The sequence below is a fragment of the Panthera leo genome, chromosome A2, assembly GCF_018350215.1.
Source record: "Panthera leo isolate Ple1 chromosome A2, P.leo_Ple1_pat1.1, whole genome shotgun sequence".
Lineage (NCBI taxonomy): Eukaryota > Metazoa > Chordata > Mammalia > Carnivora > Felidae > Panthera > Panthera leo.
The window spans coordinates 14,472,360-14,496,253 of NC_056680.1; the positions used below are offsets into that span (position 1 = coordinate 14,472,360).

At 49.3% G+C, this 23,894-nt stretch overlaps 2 protein-coding genes across 5 annotated transcripts in view; both read right to left on the minus strand.

Moving 5' to 3' along the window:
• The window catches only part of PBX4 (PBX homeobox 4), a 53,341-nt gene extending 35,473 nt beyond the window's left edge, over positions 1 to 17,868 (minus strand). Inside the window, exon 1 of one of the 4 annotated variants that reach the window (XM_042929029.1) lies at positions 16,983 to 17,232. In XM_042929029.1, the coding sequence (XP_042784963.1) occupies positions 16,983 to 17,134 (152 nt within the window). In that variant the 5' untranslated portion in view covers positions 17,135 to 17,232. Of the gene's footprint in view, positions 1 to 16,982; positions 17,233 to 17,783 lie in introns of those variants that run through there. The other 3 variants (XM_042929026.1, XM_042929028.1, XM_042929027.1) reach the window with 3 other exon arrangements.
• Positions 17,869 to 20,611: 2,743 nt separating this feature from the next.
• LPAR2 (lysophosphatidic acid receptor 2) lies at positions 20,612 to 23,891 on the minus strand. Its single transcript, XM_042929030.1, has 3 exons — positions 23,518 to 23,891; positions 21,755 to 22,496; positions 20,612 to 21,026 (listed from the first exon to the last, which is right to left on the minus strand). Exons 2-3 carry the CDS (start codon positions 22,494 to 22,496, stop codon positions 20,713 to 20,715), a joined length of 1,056 nt encoding a protein of 351 aa, XP_042784964.1. The 5' UTR covers positions 23,518 to 23,891; the 3' UTR covers positions 20,612 to 20,712.
• Positions 23,892 to 23,894: the final 3 nt, after the last annotated feature.

Genomic DNA, 23,894 nt, shown 5'->3' on the forward strand with positions numbered 1-23,894 from the left:
TTTTAAGAGACCAGGATGCTGTAGAGTAAGGGGTGAGGGAGAGAGCCAGGAGGTGAAGTTAGGCAAGGGGGAGTCACCTAGAAGAGCCTTGCCAGTCAGGGGAACAACTCTGGCTTTTGTTCCTGGTGATGGGAATGGTGGTTTGGCAGAAGAATGGCTCCCAAAGATGTCCGTGTGCTAATCCTCAGAATATGTTACACTGGAAAAAGAACTCTGTGGCTGTGATTAAGGTTAAGGACCTTGAGATGGGGAGATTAGCCTGGATTACCCAGATGGGCCCGATCTAATCACACAAGTCCTTAAAAGTGGACAACCTCTTCTAGCTGTGTTCAGAGAGAGATACAGGGACACGGACTCAGAGACACTATGCTGTTGGCTCCGAAGACAGAGGAAGAAAACTGCAAGCCAAGAAATGCAGGTGGCTTCAACAAGCTGGAAAAGGCAAGGAAATGGACTCTTCCCCTGTGGCCTCCAGAAGGAAGGCGGCCCGACTTCAGCTCAGGTCATGATCTCACAGCTTGTGAGTTGAAGCCCCGCATCGGGCTCTGTGCTGACAGCTCAGAGCCTGGAGCTTGCTTTGGATTCTTTGTCTCCCTCTCTCTCTCTCTCTCTCTCTCTCCCCTTTCAAAAATAAACATTAAAAAAAAAGTTTTGGGGTGCCTGAGTGGCTCAGTCAGTTAGGCGTCCGACTTCAGCTCAGGTCATGATCTCACTGTTCGTGAGTTCGAGCCCCGTGTCAGGCTCTGTGCTGACAGCTCGGAGCCTGGAGCCTGCTTCGGATTCTGTGTCTCCCCCTCTCTCTCTGCCCCTCCCCGGCTCACACTCAGTCTCCGTCTCTCTCAAAAACAAACAAACATTAAAAAAAATAAATACAATTCAGTGGCTTTTCGGAAATTCACAATGTTTAATCATCACCACTGTCTATTTCCACAACACTGTCACCACCCCCCTGAAGAAATCCTGTTCCCATTAGCAGTCATTCCCCATTCTCCTCTCCTCCCACCCAGCAACCACCAATCTTTTGGTCTCTATAGGTTTGTCTCTGGACAAATGTCTCCTGGACATTTCATATAAATGGAATCACAGAGTATGGGACCTTATCTGCCTTTCCCATAGCATGTTTTCATGGTTCTTCCAAGTTTTTGTGTATCACTGCTTCATCCCTTTTTAAGGCCAAATAATATTCCATTGTATGAATAACTTTCGTTTGTCCATTTATCAATTGATGCACTCTTGGGTTGTTTCCACTTTTGGCTGTTATGAATAATTCTGCTATGAACATTCACGCGTAAGTTTTTATGTGACCGTGTGTCTAGGGAGAATCGCTGAGTCATATGGTAACTCTGTTTAACCTCTTGAAGAAATGCCAAACTTTTTTTTTTTAATGTTTATTTTTTTATTTTTGAGAGAGAGAGCAGGGGAGGGGCAGAGAGAAGGGGAGAAAGAGAATCTCAAGCAGACTCTATGCTGTCAAGTGCAGGGCCTGATGCAGGGCTCGATCACGAACCATGAGCCAAAATCAAGAGTTGGACACTTAGGGGTGCCTGGGTGGCTCAGGCGGTTAAGCGTCTGACTTCAGCTCGGGTCACGATCTCACAGTTCAAGGCCCATGTCAGGCTCCTGCTGTCAGCACAGAGCCCACTTTGGATCCTCTGTCCCCCTTTCTCTCTGCTCCCCCCACTCTCGCGTGTTCTCTCTCAAAAATAAACAAACGTTAAAAAAAAAAAAAAGAGCTGGACACTTAACCGACAGATCTACTCAGGTGCCGCGAGGAAATGACAAAATTTTATAAAGTGGCTGCACCATTTTCCATTCTCATCAGCAACTAATTAAGATTCTAATTTCTCTGCAACCTCACCCAAACTCATTATTGTCTTTTTTACTATAGCCACACCAGTGGGTGTGAGGCAGTATCTCATTACGGTTTTGATTTATATTTCTCTAAAGACTATTGACATCGAGCATCTTTTCAGGTGTTCATCGGCCATTCTTTTTTGGGGAAATACCTATTCAAATTCTTTGCTCATTCTTTAATTGGGTGATGTCTTTTTTATTGTTGAGTTGTATGAGTTCTTTATATTTTCTGGATACTAGACTCTTAATATATGATTTGCAAGTTTTTTCTCCCATTCTGTGAGTTGTCTTTTTACTTTCTTGATAGTGTCATTTGAAGCACAAAAGTTTTTCATTTAGTGAAATCCAACTTATCTATTACTTTGTTGCTTGTGCTTTAGGCATGTCTAAAAAAATGTTACTTAATTCAAGGTTATGAAGATTTATGCCTATGTTTTCTTCTAAGAGTTTTACAGGGTTAGCTCTTACTTAGGTATTTGATCCATTTCATTTTTGTATACGGTGTTAGGTAAGGATTCAAATGCATTCCTATTTTTTTTTTTTTTTATTTACTTTTGGGAGAGAGAGAGGAACTGAGAGAGAGGGAGATAGAGAATCTGAAGCAGACTTGGAGCTGTCAGAGCAGACCCCAGTAGGGGGCTCAAACCCACAAACCATGAAATCATGGCCCGATCCGAAGTCAGGTACTTATTATTAATTAATCAAATTAATTATTTTCCATGTGCAGATCCACTTTTCCAGACCATTTGTTGAAGACACCATTCCTTCCCCACTCAATGGTCTTAGCACCCTTGTAGAAAATCAATTGGATATATATATATATATATATATATATATATATATATATATATACATATATATATATATATATATATATATATAGGTTTATTCCTGCATTTTCAACTCTATTCCATCGATCTATTGCCTATCTTCAAGTGAACTGCATTTTTAAAAGATCACCGTGGCTGCTCTGAGACCAGAATGGAAGGCAAGGGGTGGAATGCTAGTCTGAAGGCTACTACAGCTGGAATAGTCCAGAAATACTGCTGGCTTAGTTTAATTATGGTACTAGACATAAAAAGCAGATAGATCTTGGGCTGCCTGGCTGGCTCAGTCAGTGAAGCATGCAACTCGATCTGGGCGTCCTGAGTTTGAGCCCCATGTTGGGCATGGAGACTACTTTAAAAAAAATAGGTAGGTCTCTGACTACAGCAATGAAATCAACAGGACCTCCTGATAAATCCCTCCTGGGGTGGGATTGGGGGAAAGAGGAGATTCAAGGATAACTACTACTAGCTTTTGCATGAAAGGAGACACCATTAACTGCCACAGGGGAGACTGGAAGGCAGCAGGTTTAGGGAAGAAGGGTCTGGAAAGCAGAGCTGTGCTTTGATCGGGTTACACTTGAGATTGCTAGGAGCTACCCAAGAGGAGGTATCAGATAGGTAGCCAGGCACATGGACATGGCCTCAAGGTTGGAGATAAGCAATATAAAGATGGGGAGTCCTGGGCATAGAGGTGGCACTTTAAGCCACAAGATTTGAGGAAAGCATCATAAGGGGTAGATAGAAAGGAGTCCATGCCCCAGACCCAGGCCCGTGGACTTCTATAAGTCAAGCAGAGAAAAGCCTGCAGAAAAGACAGGGACCGAATTGCCAGTGAGGAGGAACCAAGAAAAACAGTTTCCAGGAGAAAAGAGCAATCTGTGAGAAATACTTCTAAGAGGCAAAGCAACAGAAGAATCCAGAAGAGACCTTGGATTTAGCCACAAGGAGGTCATCGATGACTCAGCAGAGGGAGAAGGTTGGGAGAGAATGGGTGGAGAAGAGGAAGTAGAAGCAGCAACCTCAAATAAAAGAGAGTCAAGAAATGCAGGAGGTGTTTAAAGAAAAGGTGTGTAGTATGTTTTGTTTTTCCTCTGTATTTTATGATGCTTTGACATCCTGGGGCCGGGAGAAACTGTCCCTCCCAGCACTAGCTAATTCCAGATATACCAAACAGCTTGCCTGAGAGCATGCCTTTCCTACAAATCCAAATCCTAAGCCCATATGCGTAACCACCTTCTTTATCTACCTCTCAGCACCGGCCAATACTTCTCCTGCCCTAAATTTCCAGATGGCCAGCTAACAATTAGCGACCGCTATCGCCCAGAGCCTGCCAGAAGTATTTACACTGCCCAATCTTAAACTTGCTCAAACTCACCTGCCCTGGTTTGCCCATTCCTTCCCTTGGAAATCACACTAAAGATTCTGAGCCATGCTTTCCCTGCACTCCTTCTTTCTCCTGACGGACTTGGGTGCTTCCCAGTATGGCCCTGCCTCCTCCCCTGGGGAACTGTAAGTAATAAACTTCTTTCAAAGTTGTCTCTATGTCTGTCATCTTACCTTGACTAATTAAAACAAATCCCTGGGGCGCCTGGGTGGCTCAGTCGGTTGAGCGTCCGACTTCGGCTCAGGTCATGATCTCACGGTCTGTGAGTTCGAGCCCGCGTCAGGCTCTGTGCTGACAGCTCGGAGCCCGGAGCCTGCTTCGGCTTCTGTGTCTCCCTCTCTCTCTCTGCCCCTCCCCTGCTCATGCTCCGTCTCTCTCTGTCTCATAAATGGATAAAACATTAAAAACAATAATAAAAAAATAAAACAAATTCCCAGCTACAAATCAAGATGCAGGGGACAGTCAAGGGACGTTTTTGGTTGTTGTTCTTTGTTGTTAAAGACAGGAGACACTTGCACGTTTAGACACCAAACAACCAGTCTAGAGGGAGAACGTGATAACACAAGAGAGTGAGCATAGCTGTAATTGTAATGGTGTGTCCATGTGTCAAAACTTCTGCGAACTCTGAGGAAGTACCATGCCATCTATTTTAACATTTGCTGTTATTGTGACTTTAAATCTCGTAATGCTATCATCTAAGTACCCATTATTAAAAGACACTGCCAAGGCTGGATAGTGTACCTGAAAATTGGTAACTTCATGACTGAAGTCAAATATGATGAACGCTACGAGGAAGGCCAGACATCTGCCACAGCTCCCTACATCGTCAGTCTACAGGAGCCTCCTTGTTTCTAGGTGCCTTCCAAATTCATCACGCACCCCCCCCTCCCCGTGGGATGCCTTTCAAAAGGCTAGAGTTGGGGTGCAGGAATCAGGTCCCCGTCTCTGAACCTCAAATATGAAAATGTTTGTGGGGGTTGAGATTTGATCTTCTGCAAATCTAAACCCAAATATTAATCTTTCTTATGCAGTGCACAGTAACTGATCACACAGGATATTCAGCCTGGAATGTTTTCCTTCTATAGAGGCAGTAGTACCATTAATGAAATGGATTCCAGCTACAGCTTGTTATCTTCTGTAAATGTAATTCTAAAAATGCGAGGAAAGAAAATGAAGTCAGCCGTTCTGCTTCCTAAAGGGAACTTCAGGAATGTTTATCCCCAGCTCAGTTTTCTGCTTAATAAAACATCGTATTGCAGATACAGGTATAAAGTAACTTAAAAAAAATTTTTTTTAATGTTTATTTTTGAGGGGGCGGGGCAGGGGCAGAGAAAGAGACACACAGAATCTGAAGCAGGCTCCAGGCTCTGAGGTGTACCCCCAACGTGGGGCTTGAACTCATGAACCACAAGATCATGACCTGAGCCAAAGTCAGACGGCTCAACTGACTGAGCCACCCAGGCAGGCACCCCTAAAGTACCTATAATGCACTCAAAGTATTTCACAGGAGTTTTTGTGGTTTATTATGAAAAGTAAACAAATGTCTAAGCTTTGGGCATGATCTTGGCCTAGAGGTGATCAAGCAGCTGACAGCAAACCATCAATGACGATGTAAATAAAGTGGGGACAGTCCAGCACATTCACAGCATTACCAAAGGGGATGAACTTATGTGATGGACATTCTGAAGGTGACTCCCAATGAGTATAATCCTCTTTCCTTGTTCGGGCAGAACCTGTGACTTGCAAAGTGGCAAAGATGATGAGACAGTCTTTCCCATGCTTATGTTACATTATCTACAGCTCCATCTAAGCGGACTAGACAGCATCACCTGTGGGCCCTGAAGCCAGCTGCCATGTGGTGAGAGCTGGTGGCAGAACTACAGGTAGCCCCGGCTGTCAGCTAGCAAGAGAACAGGAACCTCAGTCCCATAACTGCAAGGAACTGAACTCTGCCAACAATCCCACAAGATGGAAGAGAACCCTAAGCTCCAGATAGGACCACAGCCCAGCCAGCATCTTGACTATAGCCTTGGGAGACCCTGAGCAGAGGTCCCAGCTCAGCTGTGCCCAGATTCCTGACCCACGGAAACTGAGATCGCAAATGTTATGTTGTTTCAAACCGCTAGGCTTACTTTTAAAAAATTATTTTAAAAAAAAGAGGGGAGGCACCTGGGTGGCTCAGTTGGTTAAGCATCTGACTTCAGCTCAGGTCATGATCTCACGGTTCGTGAGTTCAAGCCTCGCACTGGGGTCTGTGCTGACAGCACAGAGCCTGCTTGAGACTCTCTATCTCCGTCTCTCTCTCTCTGCTCCTCCCTGACTCACTTGCCTTCTCTCTCTCAAAATAAATAAATAAACTTCAAAAATCCTTTAAAAATTACCACTAGGGGGGCGCCTGGGTGGCTCAGTCAGTTAAGCATCTGACTTCGACTCAGGTCATGATCTCATGGTTTGTGGGATCAAGCCCTGCATCAGGCTCTGTGCTGACAGCCTGGACCCTGCTTCAGATTCTGTGCCTCCCTCTCTCTCTGCCCCTCCCCCACCCTGTCTCTCTCTCTCTCTCAAAAAAAAAAAAAATGAATAAATGTTAAAAAAAATAAGTAAAGATACTTTTGAGGCTCTTTCTAAACTAAATTAAAACAAAGCAACACTGTGAATATCCTTTTAAAACCAATGCTAAGAAATCTATAGCAAAACTGAGTCATATAATAATCACTCCAGAAAATGAAAGCACAGAGGTTTATCCTCTCTAACCTCATTTATTCAATATTTATAGGACTTTGGAACAACTATATGCTGGTCACTATATCAGGAGAAAGGAACATGGAAATGAAAAGAACATAAGCCACATTCTGGCTTCTACTACCAGTATATTATAGCTCCTAATTTTAGCTGGAACTTACTTTTACTTTTCCAAATTATGGAACAATCTACTTTCCTTAACAAGGTATCATTTTAAATTACCAGGGAATTTAAAGATTTATTGAGATTTAAAGATATACTGAGATATATTCTTCTTCATAGAACAGGATACTTCTTGAAAAATCTTCCCTGAGAGCAATAATGATTCTAATGCTTTAACCAAAGATGGAATCAGATCTCCTTAATTATTCTCATTTCTAGAAAGATTTGTTCAGCTGACAAAAACAGTCAACAATATTATGTACCTCCCAGACACAGACCTAGGTACAGAACAAAAATTAGAAGACATGATGGGGTACATGGGTGGCTCAGTTGGTTCAGCATTCAACTTCGGCTCAAGTCATGATCTCATAGTTCGTGAGTTTGAGCCCCACGTAGGGCTCTGTGCTGACAGCTCAGAGCCTGAAGCCCGCTTCAGATTCTGTGTCTTCCTCTCTCTCTGCCACTCTCCCGCTCGCACGCTCTCTCTCTCAAAAATAAACATTAAAATTTTTTTTTAAAAATTAGAAGACATGAATTAATAGAACTTCGATGGAAAGCCTAGAAATTCACAGAGGGTCCCAAGTTCCAGGAAGGAACAGCAGCCCAGGACTCAGAGGCCAGCATTTCAAAATAAGGTTCTCTGTAACAGTGAAATTGGGAAAAATCAATCCATTAACGGAAGCCATCAATCACTGGTAAAGGTCACTCTAAAAGCAAACACAAAAGCAAAAAACCAAAAATGGTTAGATGAGTCGGGGTTGAGATTATATATGGATATCCAAGGTCAATCATGGAAATTATTACAATAATTTAGCAAAATGAAACCTTGGATCAGGAGCTAGTTTGGGCACTAAAAAAAGGGGGGGGGAATTCTTTCACATGACACAAGAAAACAATCTGCAGAACTTGAATAAAGGAATGACCTTTAAAATGAATAAATTTAAGTCTGTGAAAAGCTCATTATAATGTCCTTATTTCTTAATTTGTCCCTGGACTGGTTATAATCAATACTACTGCTAAATTTCTTACTCAAAACCACAAATTCTGGTCTCTCCCCTGCTGAAAAAGGTGGTGTGACTTCTCACTGCCTGCTTTAATAAATTCTAGCCCCTTAGCAAGGCATTCAAGGCTCTTCGCCAGCTTCTCTTTGACCCTCTCCCTCCTCTGTACTCGGGGAAGTCCTACTCCTCTTTTACGTGCAAGACTCTGATGGGTGGCCTGTCCCATCCTGGATTCCTTACTCCTCCCCTGCTCCATTCCCTTTATTTATTTTTTAAAAATTTTAACCTTTATTTATTTTTGAGGGGGGGAGAGAGAGAGAGAGAGAGAGAGAGAGAGAGAGAAACATGAGTGGGGGAGAGGCAGAGAGAGAGGGAGACACAGAATCTCAAGTAGGCTCCAGGCTCTGAGGTGTCAGCCCAGAGCCTGACGCAGGGCTTGAACTCATGAACCATGAGATCATGACCCCAGCCAAAATTAGACGCTTAACCAACTGATCCACCCAGGTGCCCCTGTGAAACTTTTCTAAAATATTCTGCATGTTGCTTTACTTAATAAAACCACTTCAAAAGGGATTTTGCTGTGACCCTAGATTTTAGATAGCTTTTAGGAAATTGTTTTAAAACCAACAAAATTCGGGGTGCCTGGGTGGCTCAGTCGGTTGGGCGTCTGACTTCGGCTCAGGTCACAATCTCGCGGTCCGTGAGTTCGAGCCCCGCGTCGGGCTCTGGGCTGATGGCTCAGAGCCTGGAGCCTGCTTCCGATTCTGTGTCTCCCTCTCTCTCTGCCCCTCCCCCGTTCATGCTCTGTCTCTCTCTGTCTCAAAAACAAATAAAACGTTAAAAAAAAATTTTTTTTTAAACCAACAAAATTCAACTCTTAGGGAAAGTACTCCAAAGACAGCAAGACTTTCCTTTGGCACTAGACCAAGCCAAGCTAAGCATGTTAATCCTAAGAGCAAAGCTAAAACCTACAAGCAGGCTAAGAAGAGAGTGCTGTCACTAAGTGGGTGGGATCTAATGAACCTTCTTAAGATTGATGAAAAGAAAAACTTCAACTCTGAAATTCTACTTCCCAGGTTTGGACAAGTAGATCCCATCTGGCTAACACTATCTAGCTTTGGGAAATTCCAAACCATAAATTCCTCCTCTGACTCCCCACATGCTTTGAACAGGCATGCTGAAAACCAAATGCTCACTGACATGCATTCCAGAACTAGAATACTAAATACAGGGACATAGATCTTTAGAAAAGGGGCACACCATTCAGTTGACAGTTTATGCTTTGCCACTTGTGTAAGTTCTAAAGATAGTCAAAATTAGATCATCTTTTTTTTTTTTTAATGTTTTTTTATTTATTTTTGAGACAGAGAGAGACAGAGCATGAATGGGGGAGGGGCAGAGAGAGAGGGAGACACAGAATCGGAAGCAGGCTCCAGGCTCTGAGTCATCAGCCCAGAGCCTGATGCGGGGCTCGAACCCACGGACCGCAAGATCGTGACCTGAGCTGAAGTTGGACGCTTAACCGACTGAGCCACCCAGGCGCCCCATAGATCATCTCTTTTTATTTAACAACTAAAATTTAGTTCATATTATAGGCAATGTCAATCTGCAGAAATACCGGAGGAATTAAGAAAGTCATACATATTTCAACTAGCAGAAAATATCTAGCATGTCGTATATGTAAAAGTCAAATTAAAAAATTCAGGGCACCTGGATGGCTTAGTTGGTTAAGCATCTGACTTCGGTTCAGGTCATGATCTCATGGTTTGTGGGTTCGAGCCCTGTGTCAGGCTTCGTGCTGACCGCTCAGAGCCTGGAGCCTGCTTCAGATTCTGTGTCTCCCTCTCTTTCTGCCTCTCCCCGACTCGCCCTCTGTCTCTGTCTCTGTCTGTCTCTGTGTCTCCCTCTCTTTCTGCCCCTCCCCCACTTGCCCTCTGTCTCTCTCTCAAAAAAATAAATATTAAAAAAAAAAATATATGGGGCACCTGGTGGCTCAGTCAGTAAGCATATGACTTCAGCTCAGGTCACAATCTCATGGTTAGTGAGTTCGAGCCCCGTATGGAGTTCTGTGCTGATAGATCAGAGCCTAGAGCCTGCTTCAAATTCTGTGTCTCCCTCTCTCTCTGCCCCTCCTCCGATGGCGCGCTGTCTCTGTCTCTTTCTCTCTCTTTCTCAAAAATAAATAAACATTAAAAACATAAAAACCAAATAAAAGAAAAAATTCAGAGAGGGGTGCCTGGGTGGCTCAGTTGGTTAAGCGTCCAACTTCGGCTCAGGTCTTGATCTCATGGTTTGTGAGTTTGAGCCTCACATTGGGCTCTGTGCTGACAGCAGAGTCTGCTAGGGATCCTCTGTCCCCCGTCTCTCTCCGCCCCTCCCCCACCCATTCTCTCTGTCTCAAAATAAACTTTAAAAAAGAAAAAATTCAGAGAAATCTTTTCCTAACAGAAATTATGAAGGTCTTTAATTGGAGTAGTACCTGTTATGTTGCCTAAAAGCCAACTTCTAAATGTGATCTTTATAGTTTCAAATACATCACCCCATATACCAAATTGCCTGCTTCTAAACAAATACAACAGTGACCATTCTCCATCATATCTTTATTCACTATATATAAAGGGTTTTTGCCCTAAGAACCTATTCCCATCCCCCAGCAGTCACTTGCTATTTATTACACTCAAGTTCTACAAACACAAATCTGGGCTGTGGTTTTTTGTTTTTAATTTTTTTAATGTTTATTTTTGAGAGAGAGACAGAGAGTGAGCAGGAGAGGGACAGAGAGGGAGAGAGGGGGACACAGAATCTGCAGCAGGCTCCAAGCTCTGAACTGTCAGCACAGAGTCCAATGCAGGGCTCAAACTCACAAACCGTGAGATCGTGACCTGAGCCGAAGTTGGACACTTAACTAACTGAGTCACCCAGGCACCCCTGGGCTGTGGTTTTATAGACACAATAAAGGAAATACAGAAACCACCCTGGAACTTCCACAACCTGATTTCCTTAGGCTGAAAATGTAAACAGACCCTGAAACAACAGGGTGTTATGGCCCCAAGCCAAGATTTTCATTAAGAAGAAGAAAAAAAAAATCAACTATTTCCTGAATTTTATCTGTTCATTTTGAATGTTCTTTCCATATTAAGTAGGCAAAACAATGCTAATATGTGACCCTTGTGATTAATTTAAAATCCATTATGCCCACCAACACAACTTAGGCTCCAAAATAAATTCATTTGTCAGATTAACAAACTACTATGTAAACTGATTCATGAAAATAGGAATAAATGGGACACTATTATCTCCACTCTTGAGAGCCTGACCTCTCCAAGTGTGGTTTGGGATCCAATGCACTGGCACCCTTGGGAGCTTGTTAGAAATGTGGACTCTTGGGCTCCATTGGGACCTGCTACATTAGGACTTCCATTGCAATAAGATTCCCACAGAAATTTTCTCCATGTCCAGCCTGGGAAGAACTGCTCTAAAGCACCACTATCCAGTATTTTCTGCAATTCTGGAAATGTTTTCTATCTGTCCTCATATGGTAGCCACTCGTTACATGTAGCTACTGAGCACTTGAAATGTAGCTAGTGCGACTGAGAGACTGTTTAATTTTATTTAATTGTAATTCATTTTAATATAAAAAGACACATAGAGGGGCGCCTGGGTGGCTCAGTCGGTTGAGCGTCTGAGCATCCGACTTTGACTCAGGTCATGATCTCACGGTTTGTGGGGTCGAGCCCCGCATAGGGCTCTGCGCTGACAGCTCAGAGCCTGGAGCCTGCTTCAGATTCTGTGTCTGTCTGTCTGTCTGTCTGTCTCTCTCTCTCTCTCTCTGCCCCTCGCCTGCTCGCACTCTGTCTCCGTCTCTCTCTCTCAAAAATAAACATTAAAAAAAGTTTTTTTAATAAAAAATAAAAATAAAAGACACATAGTGAGTGACTACCACATTGACTGGTACAGCTATCTGGGGAGTCAGTGTGTACCTACAAGCAAAGGGTCAAGAAGTGACCACTGCAGCCAAACCCGCCAATCCAGCAACACATAACACAATTCACGCAGAACGACTTGAAGGCCAGTCCTCTTCAGCTGCCTCTCCCAGAACATCAGGTATGGAGCATGAATTTCCAGTAACATTTTTTTTTAATTTATTTTGAGAGAGAGAGAGAGAGAGCACAAGTGGGGCAGGAACAAGAGAGGGAGAGAGAATCCCAAGCAGGTTCTGCACTGTCAGCACAGAGCCTGATGCGGGGCTCGAACCCATGAACTGTGAGATCATGACCTGAGCTGAAATCAAGAGTTGGATGCTTAACTGTCTGAGCCACCCAGGTGCTCCTGGAGAATGAATCTCCAGATGACACTGTGACCATTCTGCTTCCTTTCTCCATCAGGTTTCCAAAATTAACCCCTCGGCTCTAGAGTTTTCATACTAATTTCTTAGAAATCTCACTACTAGATAAAAAAGGAGTCGATCAGCCTTTGATAAGAGGCAGCTTCCTGGCTCTGAGTCCTGAGGATCCCCGAGGGTATGGTACCTGAACAAACCGGTGGGGGTGGGGAGTAGGAGAGGGCCCAGAGCTTGCAACAGATTTTTATGACTCAAACACTGGGTAAAGACCCTGGGAGGAGGGAAGAATTTTGGAGCCTGACAGTCTTGACAAAAGAGCCCTCATAATAACCCTCATAAACCCCTCATAAAGGTAGTCATAGAAGCAAATGAAATAACCTATGTAGAAACTGTAAAATGTTGTAAAATTTATTGTTATAAAAAAACAAGGCTATGCATGATAGAGCAAAATAGTCAGAGTGCCTGGGTGGCTCAGTAGGTTAAGCGCCTGACTCAATTTCCGCTCAGGTCATGATCCCACAATTCGTGGGAGAGAGCCTCATTTCGGGCTCCGTGCTGACAGTGCAGAGTCTGCTTGGGATTCTCTCTCTCTCTCTGCCCCTCTCCCTGCTCATGCTCTCTTTCTCAAAATAAATAAACTTAAAAAAAAAAAAAAAAGACAAAATACTCAGACAAACCTTGGCAAATGAGATAAAATTTTCTACCTTACTGGTTTCATACAAAAAAAGGGGCACCTGGCTGGCTCAGTCGGTAGAGCATGTGACTCTTGATCTCAGAGTTGTGAGTTCAAGTCCCATGGTGGGTATAGAGATTACTTAAAAACAAAATCTTAAGGGGCGCCTGGGTGGCTCAGTCACTTAAGCGTCCAACTTCGGCTCGGGTCATGATCTCACGACTCGTGACTTCAAGCCCGGTGTTGGGCTCTGTGCTGACAGCTCAGTCTGCTAGGGATCCTGCTTCGGATTCCATGTCTCCCTCTCTCTCTCCGCCCCTCCCCTGTTCACGCTCTGTCTCTCTCAAAGATGAATAAACTTAAAAAAAAAATTTTAAATAAAAACAAAATCTTAACAAGAAAGAAAGAAAGAAAGAAAGAAAGAAAGAAAGAGAGGACATCATCAGTAAACAGTTCCAAATCAGAAAATGCAGAACTGCCCCTTCTCGAGGAAGAGCTTAGAATACAGCTGAAGGTCAGAAGATCATCCAAGAAGACTGGTTATCCCTCACGTAGTAGAAAGTACCCAGTTGACTCAGGCTGAATCTAAACTAAGACAGTATATTCCAAAGTCCCCACACTCCACTATGTGTGTAGCCCAGAGGAAGAACAATACACAGTTCACTATTCTAAGACTATTCAGTTACAATGACAAAATGAACAACGCACAAGCATTTGCAGCTGCCTTTGAATAATGAAGGTTTAAGGAGAGTAGGTGTGCTTTCCCTCTTTAAACACACCTGTGGGGCACCTTGCGTGGCTCAGTCGATTAAGCATCCGATTTCAGCTTAGGTCACGATCTCATGGCTCGTGGGTTCGAGCCCCACATCGGGCTCTGGGCTGACAGCTTGGAGCCTGGAGCCTGCAGCCTGCTTCGGATTCTGTGTCTCCCTCTCTCTTTGCCCCTCCCCTGCTCACACTCGGTCTGTCTTAAAAATGAATAAATGTTAAAAAAAAAAAAAAATTAAAACAAGAACAAAACACATTTGTGGTGACCAGATAGTTTGAAAGGGCCTCACATCTGAGATGAAAAATTCTTTCTTGCTAGACAGTTGAGCTAAACTGACTCCAGGGCCTATGAAGGGGTCAGCAGGGGTACTGAGAGAGGGCAGGGTCAGAAAGACTTGCAAAAGCCTCACCCAGTTGCCTGATCAGGACAGACAAGATCTGTTTCCCCTCTTGAGTTGGTCATCTACCAGGCTGCAGAGTTTACTATGAGGAAAAGACCCACCCAAGTTGTTTGCTCCAGAGAAGAACTAACAGTGCACTTGCGGACTGAAGACTGTGTCTGGAGTTGGGTGACTTTTAAATGACTTGGGTGAATTCAGGTAAAGGCTGCATCCAAAGAAACGGGGGCAGATCTGAAGCTACCAAGTCTCAAAAGAAAAGCCCCAGGGGCCTTTTTACCTCAAAAAGAAACCAGGAACCACTTACGCAACAATCAAGTTGTCATGCATGGATAATGCCTCACTATTCAATTTGCTAGTCTTAAAAGAAAAAAAAAAAAAAGCTGCCTTCAAGATTAGCAAGGAACGGGGTGCCTGGTTGGCTCAGTCAGTAAAACATCTGACTTCAGCTCAGGTCATAATGTCCCAGCTCATGGCTTCAAGCCCCGCGTCTGGCTCTGTGCTGACCGCTCAGAGCCTGGAGCCTCCTTCAGATGCTGCGTCTCCCTCTCTTTCTCTGCTCCTCCCCCACTCACGTCTGTCTCTCTCTCTCTCTCAAAAACAAATCTATAAATTTAAAAAGCATTTAAAAATTAAAAAAAAAAAAAAAAAGGATACCAAGGAAGAGGGGTGCCTGGGTCACTCACTTGGTTAAGTGTCAGACTCTTGGTTTGGGTTCAGGTCATGACCTCATGGTTTCATGAGTGCAGAGCCTGCTTGGGATTCTGTCTTCCTCTCTCTCTGCCCCTCTCTCACTTGCACTCTCTCTCAAAATAAATAAACTTGAAAGAAAAAAAAAAGAATAGCAAGGAAGAGGCGGCTGATTGCACGCCATTCTAAAGCCTATCTAGGGGAAGTCTGGATTGCTATAAGAAAAAAAAAAAAAAAAAAAAACAGCAGCCATGGGGCTGTGATGGGGTGACAGATGCTTGAGGAAGGCCACACCTGAGCAGAGTTCACTCCTTAAGCAGCTCCCTACCTAGAAGAGAAGGAACTTGGGGAGCTCCACAAACACCCAAAGCACTGCCTCTGTGGTTCCTTGGGTGTGAAGAGCCCATTTCCCCCTCCTGAGCTTTCCAGAATCTTAAGTGCCACAAACTTTACTATATGCTCATTGTGCACAGTCCTGGGAATACACAGGAAAATATGACAAAGCCTCTGCCCTCAGACTAGCCTAGCAGACAGGGGATCACACAAGGGCACCCTCTCCTGGCCCAGCTCTTTTTTTCCAGGTGTCGGGGATCACCTCTATTCAGTGCACACCCATTACGACAACGATTTATAATTAGTCTCCCACACACCCTACTTCTCAATGAGCTCTGATGGGGCAGAGAAGGTCTTAGCCATCTTGGTTTCGCCAGCACCTAGCACAATGCCCCCCAAAGCAGAATGGACGTAGGGAGGTGGGGGAGAACACTCTTAACTTTCCAGATAGAGGCTATGAACCTGCAGAGCGTGGACGATCCACAAGAAGCAAAGGAGACAAAGTCTGACGAACGATGCATGCCATATCCACCTTTTCTTCGCCTCCTCCTTCCCGTGGCTGCTGTTCACTTGGCTTTGGCATAACCCCTCCTCACTACGCGGCTCTACTGACTACACAGTCCATACCACCAGACCCTGGCCCCATCCTCAGGGACCACCCTTCACCCCAAAGAATAGGCCCCATTCAACGAGGCCTCATCCTCCAAAAGGACTTCAGTCTTTCCTATTTTCTAATAACTTGAGAAGGCCACAAACACAACGGGGGCTGCCTTGTGAAGCAGATGCTACCACTCCTCACTGGCTGACAAGCGGTGGGTGGAGGGAAGTAGGGCAGGTGGTCTTAAACCCGCTGTGATTTTTCCCGCTGCAACTGAAAGGAAATCCAAACTCCTTCCTGAGACGTGCAGGCCGCGTGCGATCTGGTTCCAACCTCTCTCCGAACTGAACCCAGGACTTTCAGTCTCTGGCTGCGTTTTCTTCCAGCTCTTTCTCACCTTGAGCCCTCTGAAAGTGCTGTGTCCTCTACACCTGACTTTGCACAGGATGCCGTCCCTTTTCGTAGAGTTCCTCTCACAAGGTGGACTTAGTTTTCGCTACTCACTTTCTCTTCCTCAAACTATGAGCTTGAGAGCAAGGGCTACGTCAGCACCCAGCTGGGTGTCCCACACATAGTTAAGTGTCTAATAAAACTTTGCTGATTTAATAAAACGGGGGAACCGCCATCCCTCCACCCAGCTCCCCCACCGTCCTTTTTTTCCGGATGGTTCCCGCACCAAGTCACCCCCATCACTTGCAGCCTGAGTCCCACTGCCCACAACCCACTCTCCATTATCTGCCTTCACAACTTCCTACCTCGTAAACCCCACGAATGCATCCATTTAGCTGTCCATCTCTCGGCCCTTTCACCCCCCAGCTCCCCTTTAACCCTTTACATTCCATAAACTCCAAAACTGCTTTTCACCATATACCTCCCCATCCACAGACTCCCCTTAAACCCATCCCTCTCGCCCCAGGACAAGCTCCTAAAACCCATCACCTGCTGCTTAACCCCCTAAGCCTTTCAGTCTGTCGCATTTTAACCTCATAAATCCCTTCGGCCTCAGAACCCCCCCCCCCCCCGCTTTCAGTCCTCCCTGGGCCCCCACATCTCCACTCCCAGCTCCCCGCCCAGAGATGCACCCCAAGCTCTCACTGTGCACCGTCCTCACTCCTCAGGCCCCCTGTCAACTTGGCCCTGGCCCCGCGGCCCGCCCCCTTCACTCCCGCGACTTTGGGCGGCCCAGGCCCCCGTCGAGCCCGCGCAGCACCTGGCCTGCGCCTCCTCCAGGCTCTGGTCGGTGATGGCCATGATCTGCTGCAGGACCTCGCCTGTGTCGGGGCCTGGTGGGGGCCCGGGCGGCGGGCGGCGCAGGGCCGGGAGAGGCGGCGCGGGGCGCTGCGGGCTGGGCGGGGAGTCCATGGGCGGCGGGACCGGGGAGGCGCCGAGGAGGAGCGGGCCCGCTCACAAAAGCGCCGCAGCCAACCACCGCCACCCGCGCGCACCGGGCGCGCGCTCGCCCAGGCCCCACCCCTCGCCGCCGCCGCCAGCCAACCGCCGCCAGCCAGGCCGCCGCGCACCGCCCACAGACACGCCCCTAACCGCCCCTTGCAACGGCCCGGGACTCGGTGGGGAGTTGCCGAGGCAACGGCTCTTCCCAGCCTCACGCTCCTCCTGGCCGAGGAAGGGCGACCACTGCTTCGCTCTGCTTCAGAGGCTCCCCGCCCCCCCATGTCCGCCTCCCTCACCTGCTCAGAACGACTCCTGCTTAGAGACCTTAATCTTTCTTGGGGCCCCTCATGTCTCCTCAGAGCCCCCGCACCTCCCTCAGAGAGCTCCAGCATTTTTCCTCAAGAGACCGTCAAGTCTCCTCAGAGACCATCCCCGCTACCTCCTCACGCCCTCTACTCCCCACCAGAGCCTCCACTCCTCAACGGTCCCCGCTCTTCCTCAGTGGCCCCCGTGTCCCAGACACCCCCCCCCCCCCGCCCTCCTCAGAGCACCCCACTCTTCAGGCCACCCCTTCCTTCTCAGAAATCCCTGTGATTCGCAGATCCTCGCCAACACTCACCATTCATCTCCAGAAGCCCTAACACCCAGTCCCCTAATGGTCCCCTCAGTCTCGCCCCCGTCAGACGGGCACTAGGGCTCCTGGCCTCCCTCCCGGCGCTTCCCTCTAGAGCCTTCCACGCGGGGTGCAGTTGTGTGTGGTGACGGTGGCTGGAGGGCTTGAAGTGAGTGATTGTCTCGGCTGCAGAAATGAATTCTCTCTTCAAGGTCTGGCTGACGAGTGATCGCCCGTTGAGTCACTCTCTCCATCTACTCCGGTCTGGGCCTCCAAAACCCTAGCACGCGGTCACTGAGCTACCGAAGGACGCTTCCTGAGGGTCTGCTCTGAGGTGTACCCACCCCAAGTAAGAGTGGATGTCCACAGGTCTTTTGTTTCAAACCATCAGACCTCACAGCGCCAGAGAAGGCTCATCGTGTGAGAGAAAAGCAACAGACTGGACGCAAATCACTCCTCCAAAGTCACAGGACCTGCTGGCGCCCGTTTTCTCTGAGGACAGATTCGAGACGCAGGCTCCTCAAGGGTCCTCAGTGTCTCTGGAAACCCTTCAGGGCAAGGCCCGTCTTCTCCTTGCCGCTGGAGAGGAAACACAGTCACCCCATCTGGTGTGACTGGCTCGGCGGACTCCAAAGAGGACGGCAGGGAATGGAAATGAGTGATGCGGGATGTGAAGAACCCCTTTGAAAGCTCCCCGCTTGAGGAAACCTGCCACTTGGCCCCAGTAAGAGGAAGTTGTGGCGACCATGACTGTTGTCAGGGGAACAGCTGCTGCCCTGTACAAAAAGTTCAGCAGCCCTGTACGTGAAACCTCAAAGTCGTGTGTGATTTCGGTGTCTTTCAGAGAACAGTGGGGGCGCAGGGTTGAAAGCTTTAGGGACCAAAACTTGCATGGCGGAGACACCTACAGAAGAGGGAAAAATCGATGGGACAAGATGCCAAAGGAGCCCAGAGGAGTGGGGGTTAGAGCCCGGAGGATACTAGCGCGAGAGCGGCCAGCTCAGAGCAAGTGAAACTTAAAACTGCCTTTGGGAGGCCACTTGGGGTCCCCAGCCCCATAGGAAGTGGCTTTGGCACCTAAAGTGACATGTCTGTCCAATGGGCCTGGAGTCCCGCAGAGGCAAGGGCTGCCTTTCACGGACCTGTGCCCAGGCATATGGTGGGAGGGTCATCATCTCTGGAGATTTCAGGCCTCAGGCCCTAGAAGACATGCTGCCCACCTCGGATCCTGAAGTATCCAGCATCCCGGTTCATTCTGGCCGCCCCACAGAGCTGTCTTAGGCAGGGGGAGCTTTCCCAAAGGGAAACCCAGCCCCATTCAGTGAAGAAGGGACCTAGATGTTTTTGGTTCTTCAGCAACGTGTGCTTTAGTGATTGAAGAATTTGGCCTCCAACGGGAGGCTTTTATTTAGCATGTGAACCTTAAGAGGCTATAACCTTGTATCCCCCTGCCCCCCCTTAAGCGGAAGCAGAGAATCCAGATTCTGGTCTACACTGTACCTAGCAGGGTGCCTTTATGAGCACCTGAGAGGGGGCTCATCATGGCATGTCTGAGCCTTGGGGGGCTGTGGGGTGAGATGAGGAAAACCAAGCTGAGGTTGTGACCAACTCTTGACTCTGTGGGGAATCCAAAGCCCTTTCCCCAGGTGCCTCTCTAGTCCCTTGATTCATCTCTGTGTCTTTTGAAGCTATGCAACCACAGGCCAGATGGCAACCCCTCTGAGCTCCTGTCCTGTGAAAGTAAGTGTCATACGTGCACCACAAGATGCAAGTGATGATTAAATAACGCAACTACAGTGCTTATCAGAGTGCCAGGCACATCAGAGGAGCCTGGGAAATGGCAACTCTAAAATCCTGCATCCTGCTCCATGGACCCTACTCCCCTTGGTCGGGGGGCAGGGAAGGGGACGGACACAGCTGACTATTAATAACCTGGACTCAGACGAAAGGGCAGGCAGGAGAAAGAGGGTTCACACAGGCCAGAGACCACTGTGGGCTCCAGAGGACAGAGACAGTTTGGGGGTGGGGGGGAGGTAAGTTCGAGGCAGGGGAACAGGCAGAGGAGACCGAGGCAAAGAGAATGGGTGTAAGACCTCCAACAAGAGAAATGGAGTGTGGCACCTGGCTGGCTCAGTTGGTAGAACACGCGATTCCTGATCTTGGGGTTGTGAGTTTGAGCCCTACGTTGGATGTAGAGATTACTTAAAAAAGAGAGAGTAACAGCCGTGCAGAGATCAAAGATGAAAGAGAACGGGGCTGAGGAGATCCCAGCCTAGCCTGAGCTGAGGCGGACAATTCTGGGACACAGGGACAGACGGGACTCTCTGAGTTGATGATAGAAAATGCTCTGGAGACCTCAGTGGAAAGACTTACTCCTTATATCATGCTCTCTCCCACAGACCCCCTCGATTCTAATAACGGACAGACAAGACCCCAGAGGCTGCAAGGGGCCACAAACCTTTTCCCAGATCACACTCAGCACCCCTCAGTCTGCGCCCCTAAAGAATCAGCTTCAGGCAGATGGTGCGTCCACGGTCCGTGTCACCCTGTCTCACTGGGCGGGGTGGCCTCATCTCTCCCATCTTTGACACCCACATCACCACAGACAAGGAAGCAGTCCACAGGGTTTACCAGGGATGTGTGGTAAAAATAGAAAATGTCAGTTAAAACCCCCAAAACCTGAGATGATTAATTAGCAGATTCCTGAACCCCATCTGACTTTTCTCCTGGGCATTTAGAGGTGACCCCACACCCCCAGGCCCCCGGAGCAGGCAGAGCTGTGTGCCTGGGGGAGACTGGCAGTGGAGCTGTGCCACGGCAGACTGGGGGTCTGCCTTTAAGTCTGTCCTGCAGATTGGGTAGAGCCAGGTGCGTCCACGAGTGGTCAGGGGCTACGATCTGGCATCTGCGGCACCCCAGTGAAGTCCCAGGTTGGCTAAAGGGTGGAGTCCATCAGGGGATGGCCATTCTCAGGAAGCATGATGCGAGTGCTGGCACCCGTTCGGGTGGAGGGTGCGTAGCGGGCAGACTCGTGCGTGGACCGGCGAAGGCACAGACAGCAGAGGAGGCGGCGGAAGGTGCGGCGCATCTCAGCATCTCGGCACGAGTACACCACGGCATTGACCAGTGAGTTGGCCTCAGCCAAGAGGAGGAAATACTTCTCCACAGCCAGAACATCGCAGGACTTGCAGTCCAGACCGTCCAGAAGCAGCACCACCTGGCCCGGCGTCCAGCAGACCACGAACGCCCCTGCAGGATGGAGCCTGAGGTAAGCAGAGCCGGCTAGCAGGGGGCCTGGCACCCACAGCTTAGAGCTCAGGGCTGGAGGGGTCTCTGGAGCTCAGACAACGGCCACTGTTGCAGGGCACGAGCGGCCGGACACGGTTCTCTGATCTGTCTGCCAGAGGGATACCTTTCCTAACCGGTACACGGTAGATAGGGTGCTGGGCATTTCTACATGGAGGCTGGTTCTGTGGGGAAAAGGAGGTCACTGTGGGACAGGCCAGTTACTTGGGGCGGGGAGGGAGGGGATCGTAGGGAAGAGGCACTCTTTGATCTTGGGGTATGGGGGTGTATCCTCCCGGGATACACCTTGCCGCCTCCCCCACTCAGACTACTCAACAGCCAGACTGATCCCGTTCCTCCCTGCTAAGAACTCTTAAGGGCTTCTTCCCCCAGAACTCAGAACAAAATCTGACTCTTGCCTGTGCCCTTCGAGGCGATGCTGACCTTCTCTCTTGCTTCTCTCCAGCCACACCGGCCTCCTCTTTGGAGACACTGGCCCAGTCCTGCGGGGCTCTCACCTTCTGTCCCCTCTGCCTGGAACTCTTCCCTTCCCCAGCTTTCAGGTCTCTGCTCAGATGTCACCTCCTTGGAGAACATTCCCCACCCAAATCCTCCCCTCCCCTGTCTCGTGGGAGTTGGGTGGGGGAAGCAGGGGTCCTGCAACCCTGGGCCAGCTGAGGGCACTCACTCACCCAGAATGATGACAACGGTCTTGACCAGGCTGAGTGTGGTCTCTCGGTAGCGAGGGTGGCAGCTGACATGTTCTGCCATGCGCTGCACCCTCCGCCTCACAAAGAAGAAAATGCGGGTGTAGACAGCCACCATGAGCAGGAAGACAAGCAGGCTGGACAGGGCCCAGACGGCCAGGTAGGAACGGCTGAGCAGGGGGGCCATGCGTGAGCAGCGGTCCAGGGCACAGAGGCAGTGCCAGAAGTGGGCGGGCAGCAGCCCCAGGCCCAGCGCGGCCACCCACACCCCCACGATGAGCATGACGACTCGGCCATGGGGCAGGCGGCTGTGCAGCTGCACGGCCATCACACTGCGGTGCCGCTCCACAGCGATGGCCAGCAGCGTGGCCACTGACGCCGTCAGGCTCGTGTCCAGCAGGCCCTGCCGCACAAACCAGCCCTCCACCGAGAGCCGCGCAGTGCGAGGGCCCGTGTGGAACATGAGGAAGAGGTAGGCCACACCGGCAAAGAGGTCAGCTGCAGCCAGGTTGCCCAGCAGGTAGTAAATGGGCTGGTGGAAGCGGCGGTTGGAGGCGATGGCCGCGATCACCAGCAGGTTGGTCAGCAGCACCAGCACGCTGACGGTCAGCCCCAGAGCCACCACAACTACATCCTTGGGCCGCCAGTGGGAGCTGAGCTCCTTGCCACTGTTGTTGTAGAAGAAGCCGATGGTCTCATTGTAGTAGCACTGGCCCATGCTGACCATCTGGGGGCACAGAGGGAGAGGTCAGCGCAGGTGGCATTTGTTGGAAGGATACAGGAAGGAGCAGCGGCCAGAGGGGAGGGTCAGGACAGGAAGGGCAAGGGTCTCAAAGTCAGATGCCTCAGGACCAGGGTAACCTGGAAAAGCAAGCTACACGGTGGGAGTGCGGGGGGGATGGGTAGAGGTTGCTTATTGACTACTAAGACGCTTACAAAGATATCTCCCAAATCAAATGGCTGGCTTTTTTTTTTTTTTCTTTTTTAATCTAAAGGAGAAAAATAAGGGGCGCCTGGGTGGCCCAGTCCGTTAAACGCCTGCTTTTGGCTCAGGTCATGATCTTGTGGTTTGTGGGTTCCAGCCCGGAGTAGGGCTCTGTGCTGACAGCTCAGAGCCTGGAGCCTGCTTCAGAGTCTGTATCTCTCTCTCTCTGCCCCTCTCCCAAAACAAATAAACATTAAAAAAAATTTTTTTTAATAAAAAAAATCAAATAAAGAAGCAAAATAAGCCAAACAAATAAAAACCCAACAAGAAATCATCTGCCCAAGCGCGGCCAACCTGTACTAGGGATGGGGGAAGGGAGGAACAAAGGGGGCGTGAGCTGTGAAAGTAAGTGAGGGAGGGTTTGGTGCTGGGATCATCGAAGGGAGCAGAGCGCAGGGGACGTGTGTGCGCAGGGTGGGGTCACCGCTGTCCGTGCGAGAGCTTGGAGGTGACCAGGTCTATCAGAGTTGGACAGCGAGGCCGCCCCAGAAGTTAGTTGGGCGGCGGGCTTTGCGCGCGAGCGCTCCCGAAGCGGGCGGGGCATCGGGCCTTTCTGAGTGGGTCGGAGGACCCTGGCACCCTCGCGGACAAAGGGGGCTGTCAGGGAGGCTGCAGCCGGCCGGGCCTCCCGGCGCCCCCAGGCTAGAGGAGGAGCTGGGGAAGAGGAGAGGAGGGGGACAAGGGGCGGGCCCGGGCCCCGCAGGCACGTGCCGCGCCCTACCTGGGACCCGCGCCCACCTACCACCGTCAGTACCCGCCTCACCTGGGCCGCCCGTCACGCCGCAGTAGGGGCGGCCTCCCCGGGGGTCGGGGCGGGCCCCAGCCCCATAGCCTGGTGACCGCGGCGGGGAGCGGAGGAGCGGCGGGGAGCGGAGGAGCGTCCGAGTGCGCTGGGCGCGGGCAGCCGAAAGAGCACGGGAGGCGGGGTCCCGCCCCTGCCTTGGCGCAGCGCCCCGCCCTCGCCACCTGGGGGAGCCCCGCCCCGTCTCTGCCACCTGGGGGAGCCCGGCGGCTGCGGTAGGGACAAGGTCTCCCGGAACCTCAGCCCCCCCTCCGCCCCCTCATTTCCTCCAGGCCTCACGGCCTCTCGGTCGCCCCTCTCCACTTCCGGCGCGGGACCCCCGCCCCCGTCCTCGCGCA